Raw genomic sequence first — 7,294 nt, 5'->3', positions numbered from 1 at the left:
AGTGGTGATGGATGCGGAAATTTGAAGGAGCCTGGGGTAGAAAATGAAAGGCTTGAAGGAAACATGTCATAATTCAAAAATGACCAGTATTGACAGAAAGGTCACCTGCAGTCATTCCCTGGCTTGCGGATGTCTTCTTTTCTCTTGGCTTTGTTGTGCCAATTTGACAAATGCACTAGAAAGCTCCTGCTGAGAGCACAGCACAAGCTTCAAAGATGAAATGAGACTGTGCAGGCCAGGGCCGAGGCTGTGTGTCCTCCTGGGGAGGCAGGGAACCCTCGTTCCCTGCCTTGAGCCCAGCTCACCTCCCGGGGCACGGCAGGACCTCTGGCATGGCCCCGCTTTCACAGCACGTTGCTCACACTGCTTTCAGGGTGCTTGTTGCACCTATGGGGACATGGCAGGCTTTTTGCAAATACTTTCTGTGAGACACACTGGTTGTGGTGGGCATGGAGAGGTTAATCAGAGCAGTACCACTGTGGACAGAGTGGCTCGACTGATAAACGCTGGAGACAGATCTGCTCCCATGTCTTGTGGTAACTCTCCTGCACTGTCCTCATTGGTGTGTGAAGCCTGGATGAGTTGAGATTTGCAAACCACCCTCTCATTTTGACTATCTGATTTTAGAAAAGATAGACTGTGTTTTCTAAAGGCTCAGCCCGCAGTAGCTTTACTTCACAACAATGGGAGCTGCTCGTGCTGAGCTGCTCTTAAGTTTTTCTGGCTGTTTTTGAGCAAGGAGAAGTTAAAATTCCAGTTTCAAAGAAAAGAAGGCCAAATTTTACATTCTGACCCATGATGAACACCTGACTATGTAAGTGGAGAATTAGTTCATGAATAAAGCAAGCCTCTTCACCTCCCATGCATGGGGTCCCCCTTCCTTAAGGGAGGGGTGAATGATGCTTTCCTGTCTCTAACGGGCTTCGATTAGCATGGCTCCAGGCTGAGGAGGGTCTGCAGACCAACAAGTACTGTCAATGCAGGGAACAGCCAAATGTAATGGTATTTCTGCCCCTTTGAAATCAGAAAGGGGCTAATCCTGAAGTAGGACTTGCTGCTGAGTGTCGTGTGCTGTGCTGCAAGCAGGGTGCAGGCAAGGTGCCCCGACCTGCAGGACCGCTGCGGTGGTGTGCGGGCAGGCGGTTGGGGACAAAAAGTGAGGCGCTTCCCATTTCTGCAACAGTTCAACATTAAAACTGCGTGCACAAGAGTGCTATTTCACAACGTGTGCATTCTTCCCCATACATAATGAACTTTAAGCCCATGCATGACAGGCAATTTCTTTTCCGAGTGTATCACCCAGGGAGGCTGGAAGCAGAGCTTTCACTGTCCCCGTGAGCAATGACCATTTAAATGCCTTGAAGGGGAATAGATGGTTAAAACCTAAATTCGATTCCTGTATAAGCAAACAGAGTTCCCTGCCAAATGGCATATCACACTGCAGTTCTGCATTTACTCCTAAGCATTAATATGTTTCTAATTCTGTAACTTGGTTAGAGTTGTGTTGGCATTGCATCGTTGTATCGTTGCTAATGAGGTAACGGGGCTAATGCAAGCAGAGGGCTCCTGTACGGATGTTGGCAGCATCCCAGAGAAGGTACTTTTAGAGTCGCTGGAGAAACGCCAGACATCACGGAGGATATATTTATATCATCAGCGAAAGCCAGGCCAGGCAAAGTGTTCTGGGTGTAGGCAGGACTATCTTCACTTTTTGTAGCAGTACAGCAAAATCATCTCCTGTGAACAGAACAAATGATCTCACTAATAGGGAACTTCTGCTTTTATAACTGAGAATATTAGGGACTTCAGAGAGCACAGCTTTCCCCACTGGAAATCGCGTCTCTTCACCCTCCGTCCTCTCCCTCTGTCTTTGCTCTTAGACTTGGTAACGTAGGTCTGGTCCCTCAGGCTGGATGTTGCAGTTTGTCGGTGGATGCCCTGCAAATAACAACATCAGAGGTTCCTGATTCCTCCTTGGAGGAGGGCAGAGGGAAGATACACTTGTCCGGGACAGAGGATGCTCCCCCACATGGGTGCTGATGTATTTGGGGTCAGTGCCTTCGGGGGATGCTGAGTGTTCCCTGACTGTGGCACTGTCACATGTGCCCATCTTGTTAACATGAACCATGGCGTAACTCCACTACAGACACCTGTGTGAATGGAGAATCAAGTCCAATGCGTACATGTGAGTGTAGAATAAATGTGAATATGACCGAAACCAGGACAAACACCCCTGGATATGCCTCATCCAACTTGTCCAATCCTACCCCAAATTCATACTGGATCGCATGTCACAAACATCAGCTGCTTTGTCTTTATTTTGTTGTTTTCAGTCCTCATACAACTACAAATTTAGCATTACTGCTAAAGAAAAGAAAAAGCAAACTACAACCATTCATGGGATAACATATTTTTAAATGTTGTGAGACAGCTGATACTATTAGAAAACACGGCCGTGTTATAGGCTCTCATTATTGATGGCTACTTGAGGAGACATACACTATAAAATATAAAGATAAAAAGCAAAAGGCTATTTAGATAGATGTTTAGCTGAATGTTTCTAGCATCAAATCAATGGCACTGGAGAAAATGAGAACAGACATACGGCACAGCCTCTGAACTAAATGTGTGCACATTATGGATCTGCTAAGGCTTTGCCTTTACAATGTACACTTTAAATCAAAGCAACACTGAAGTCAATATTGATTGTTCTTGGAGATATATTTTACCTTCAGGCACTGCTGTTTCCCAAAGGCGCGTGAGCAAGGACGTAAGTCTCTGTGCAGTGCTGACTGCTCGTGGACAGGGATCTCCCCGAAATCCTCTGGAACCGATTCCTCCTCTGGAAGTACCCACTGCTGCTGTTAAGGGACCGCTGTCTGTTCTTCAGGTACTCCCGGTAGTTTTTGGTGAGCAGGGTGTAGAGGAAGGGGTTGATACAGCTGTTGCTGTAGGTCAGACAGGTTGTCAGATAATTAATGTTCTTCATCACCTTGGGAGATAAAGGGAAGGATTCGTAATACTGGAAGAGGAGCTGCCATATCCAGAAAGGCAAGAAGCAAGCCCAAAACACCAGCACTATTGTGAAGATTAAATAGAGCACCTTTTGATTCGGCAGCCGCTTGGTCTGCTTGAAGGATGCTGTTTGCGACACCCAGTAAATCTTTGCTAATCGGATGTAAAGGTAGCCAATGATTACCCCTGGGCCCACGATGCTGGTACCAAAAAGGATGGTGAGATAGACTTTGTAGGACAGCTTGCTCCAAGTGGGCAGGCAGATGCTTTTGTTGTCCCTTTGCACAAGCTGGATCATGATGAGCATTGGGAGAGTGAGCAGCAGTGATACCAGCCAGATGACAACAGCAATGGCCTTTCGGTAACTCTTGGACCTCTTCACTGTGTCCAGGGGCTTCAGCACAGCAAAGTAGCGCTCTGTGCTCATGACTGTAAGGGTGAAGATGCTGGCGTGCATGGTGAGGAAGTCCAGACTGAACAGGATGCGGCAGCCAATGTCCCCAAAGTACCATTTCTGAATGAAGTAGGTCCCAACGATGAAGGGGATGGTGAGAAGGTAGAGCAGGTCTGCCAGTGCAAGGTTGATGATGTAAATATACATGGAGGCAGATGATCGCAGGTAATGGCACATCACCAGCAAGGTGTAGACGTTGCCTGTCACCCCAATCACACACATGAGGGAGAGGATCGTCCCGATGGTGCAGATGGCGATCATGTCCTCCATGGAACCGGTGGCCAGCACACTGTCCCCGGTGGCATTGATGGAGGTGTTGGGTCTGATTCTGAACAGGCTGCCCTCGCTTGCGTCTGTCACCGTGTAGGGGGTTGCAGAAAAATGGCTCTCCAGCTCGTCGGTTAGGGACATCCTCCTGGCCCTTAAATGCCAGAGGCTTTGTTCAGGCCACTGGGGTCTGCAGATCTGTTCCTTCTGCACTGAGAAATGTGACTGCTGGGAGACGGTGAACCATTTCTTAGCGGTGTCTCATCCAAGGAAGATCTGCATTCTCCACTAGAGAAAAGACATGAGAATCCAACATATTAGAAATCTGCCAGAGCAACACAAATTATCATTCAGAAGTTACCTGTGGCTGAGTACATATCTGCACTTTCGGCACATACCAAACGTCTTCTGCACTGAGGTCACTCACTTGTAAGGTTCATGCCATCATTACAAGAGCACAGCTTTGAGGGGTGGCATTTCTTAGTGTATGCATGGAAAAGAGACAAAAGAGGTTGTGCAGACCACTGGAACCACTTGCTGCAATCCTTAAAGTTAGTTTGGGGTTGGGGGAAGAAAGCATCCTCCCCAAATTCATAACAGCGACATTTGTAGAGCTATCAGCATGATTTCTTAAACCTCTTTGCTGAGCTCTTAATTCTGAAGAAGTAAAAGACCCCCAAAAAAGGAAAACAATCTTTGGATTTACCACCTGCAGACAAATTTTTTTCTATTTTGTGTAAGTGATACACTCTAAGTCCTGTCCAGCATTTCTGCAGTGTTTTCACAGAGCAACTTTCCTTGAATGAGAAGCTCGTGCTGTGTCCTGACCTGCAGTTTCAAATTGTAGTTGAGTGATGGAGAAAAAAGGCATTTTCTATCTATAGAGCAAGGTGTAGGTTTCACTGTGGGTTTTATATGTCTGTAAACACAGGGGTTTTTCATGCTGTCAAGTGTGATCCCATGGATTTTCATGTCTCTATGCATAGATATATTTCAGACAGACCTGTCTGTGAACCTTTCTAAGCAGCCTTATTCAGCGAGGTGTGAGATTGCTCCGCAGCGTGTTAGGCAGGTAGTCACTCTGTACACAGGAGCTTTTGGTTAGCTCAAGCCCAATGAGATACAAATCATGACAGCCTTGCTTAGAATTTATACTGGCTCTGGGTGTAGGCAAAGGGAGACCAAACCCACCTGAGAGAAACACTGAAGAAGTAGCCAAAATGCCCGAATTTGAAGGCACACTAGAAGCCTGTGCCAATCTGGAGGTCACTGTGCACCGAAGTGCGTCTGCTACACGTTTTACGGAGCTCGGATTGTCTCTTCATTTGAAAACCGCTGCGAGAGGGGCTGCTGGACTGCCTTGTCCTTGCTGGGCTCAGCAGGCAAAGACTTCCCTTGCCTCATTCCACTGGGCAGGTTGAGTTTGTTTTATCCTGCGTATTTGCTAAATTTTGTGGCTGTTCTCGGTGAGTTTGGTGTCCCTTTGCCTTTACACCAGCTCGGACTCCTTTGCCCTTTTCCTCCCCCTTGCTCCTTGGAAGCAGGATTGCAGCACCAAGCCCTCCTCCGCTACCCTTGTGTCAAAGACCTCGACAGTGACCTCTGTAGCACTAGAGGATGGACAATGTTCATCCTCTTCAAGACTTGCCCTCATCTTCTCCCCATTACCACATGCTGTGGGTGATGGGTGCTATGGAGATGTCATGTAAAAACTCTGTACAAACAAGAGCAGTCCAGTCCAGAGGGAGATTTCTCCTCACTTAACAATAGGGATAGGGGTGCAAAAAAATAAAAAAAATAAGAGAAAAAACACAATACACAGAGCCTATCTTCCACCCAATTTCCTTGGGTACAGACATGCAAGGGGAAGAGATGAAGCGTGGTCCTGCAGTGGTTAGTGCTCCTTTGGGATGTCGTTCCTCTGGGCTGGTCTCCAGCAGCTTCACCAGCATCCCGGCTTTCCTGGACCTTGCAAACCCAAATCCGCCTCCTCCCTCCCCTGCTGTGCTGTGCAGTCCCCTCCCGCTTGGCTTTGGACATGTGTAGCCAGCCTGTCCACGCACCAACTTGTTCCCTCATGATCTGCTTTATGGATGTTCACGTACAAGCTGTGCTGGCAGCAAAAGCATCACATGTGAAGGAGATGCAGATGTTCAGGGAGCTCTGCCTGCTCCTCTGCCCCACGATCGCCAGCACACTTGGTTGGAAACAAATGGCTCTGCATGGGATGTTCCAGCTAAGCCCGGAGCTGGCCACACACACAGCTATCAAGCTCAGCTGGATTTGTGATAGCTCCTTTTCAGGAGCATGTTTCCATGGCCCAGGTGCTGTCTTCTCGCAGCTGCCTCACACTGTGCTCCGGGGACTTGTAGCAGATCTTGCCGTGCCTGTGCACGTCTGTGCGGTTCCCTGGTGCGACAGCTCCTGCCCGAGAGAGCTCAGCACACTGCATCTCCCCGCTCTGCTTCTCTTCCACTGAACCTGCATTAGGCTTCATTCATAAAAATCCTACAGCACTAACTCAGCTCAGACACTTCACCTGTCTCCAGACAGCCCACAGCTAGGCAAGTCCTCGCTCCTAGAGGAGGAAAATTATGCAAACTGGGGAAACCTTGCATCGTTTTAAAGTCACTGTCATTACTGCACTCGGACTTAAATGCACACACTCACACACATGCACACACAATAGAGACCTTGTTATTCCAGGCAGCCATTCAAGCATCTTACGGTCTAAGCAATTTTCTCAGCCAGTCCCGCCTTTCCCTCTACATTATCATCACACAGGAGTACCATGCACATTCCAGGAGCTGCAAACGTAAATGGATTCCTCCTGTTCAAACCTTGCTTTTAAATCCAGCAGATGAAGTTTCCTAAAAGATGTAAAATAAAAATGAATCTAGTAGTATTAAAGCTGAAGCCTAAAAAAGAAAAAAAAAAGGGGAAAAAAGAAAAAAAGTGAATCCTTCTTCATGGGCAGACAGCGAGAGATCCCCGTGCTCCGTCGCATCTGGAAGGACAGCGGCAGGAAGGGAGCGTGCTACCTAGCCAAGTATGTTTGAAATCTGTGCGCTCTTCATACTCTCATTCTCCTCCCTTCACTCACGCCTGCTATTTCTGTTGCTCGGTGACGTTAGGCATAGCGTGGCTTTGGCTGCAGCCAGCGAAGCGCCTTTTTAAAGAAGCAGCATTTTGATAGCTGGGACTCGCTGAGCCATCTCCCACCGCCTGGCTGTGAGCCAGCTGGGGATGCGAGATAGCCAGGCTGTTTGCATCCCAGGGCTGGTGATACGAAAAGCCATCCCGCCCCTCCTTACATCGCACCGAAGAGCTCAAATGCCCAGGGTTGCCTGAGCAAAACCGTTGTGTCGGAGGAGAGCGGTCGGGCCAGGGAGGGTTAAATTCCTGCGGGAGGGTCGGCTGCCCAGGGAAACGGCAGAGCTCCTCGATTCGTTGATCAATTCCAAAGTGAAGCCAAAGTTTATTTGGGTTGGACGGCGTATTACCAGACAAATCTGTGCGGTGGTATCATGCACCACAGCATCTGAGATATTTCAGGCT

The 7,294-nt window shown here is 48.2% G+C and overlaps 1 protein-coding gene across 3 annotated transcripts; it reads right to left on the bottom strand.

Annotated features, from left to right (window-relative positions):
- Positions 1 to 2,312: 2,312 nt before the first annotated feature.
- LOC104334091 (urotensin-2 receptor) lies at positions 2,313 to 6,801 on the bottom strand. 3 transcript variants are annotated; one of them, XM_075440911.1, is made up of 2 exons: positions 6,527 to 6,801; positions 2,313 to 4,024 (listed from the first exon to the last, which is right to left on the bottom strand). In XM_075440911.1, exon 2 carries the CDS (start codon positions 3,878 to 3,880, stop codon positions 2,732 to 2,734), a length of 1,149 nt encoding a protein of 382 aa, XP_075297026.1. In that variant the 5' UTR covers positions 3,881 to 4,024; positions 6,527 to 6,801; the 3' UTR covers positions 2,313 to 2,731. The 3 variants fall into 3 exon arrangements, with proteins under 3 accessions (XP_075297026.1, XP_009937976.2, XP_075297027.1); XM_009939674.2 differs by having other exon boundaries at positions 6,577 to 6,801; XM_075440912.1 differs by lacking the exon at positions 6,527 to 6,801 and adding an exon at positions 6,430 to 6,499.
- Between the last annotated feature and the right edge of the window lie 493 nt (positions 6,802 to 7,294).

This window comes from Opisthocomus hoazin, chromosome 21, assembly GCF_030867145.1.
Source record: "Opisthocomus hoazin isolate bOpiHoa1 chromosome 21, bOpiHoa1.hap1, whole genome shotgun sequence".
NCBI classification, from domain to species: domain Eukaryota; kingdom Metazoa; phylum Chordata; class Aves; order Opisthocomiformes; family Opisthocomidae; genus Opisthocomus; species Opisthocomus hoazin.
Note: the sequence above shows the minus strand (reverse complement) of the source record. Positions and strands in the feature narration are given on the sequence as shown.

Excerpts from the sequence above, each read along its gene's own strand:
- LOC104334091 (XM_075440911.1), bottom strand. The coding sequence starts at position 3,880 with ATGTCCCTAACCGACGAGCTGGAGAGCCATTTTTCTGCAACCCCCTAC.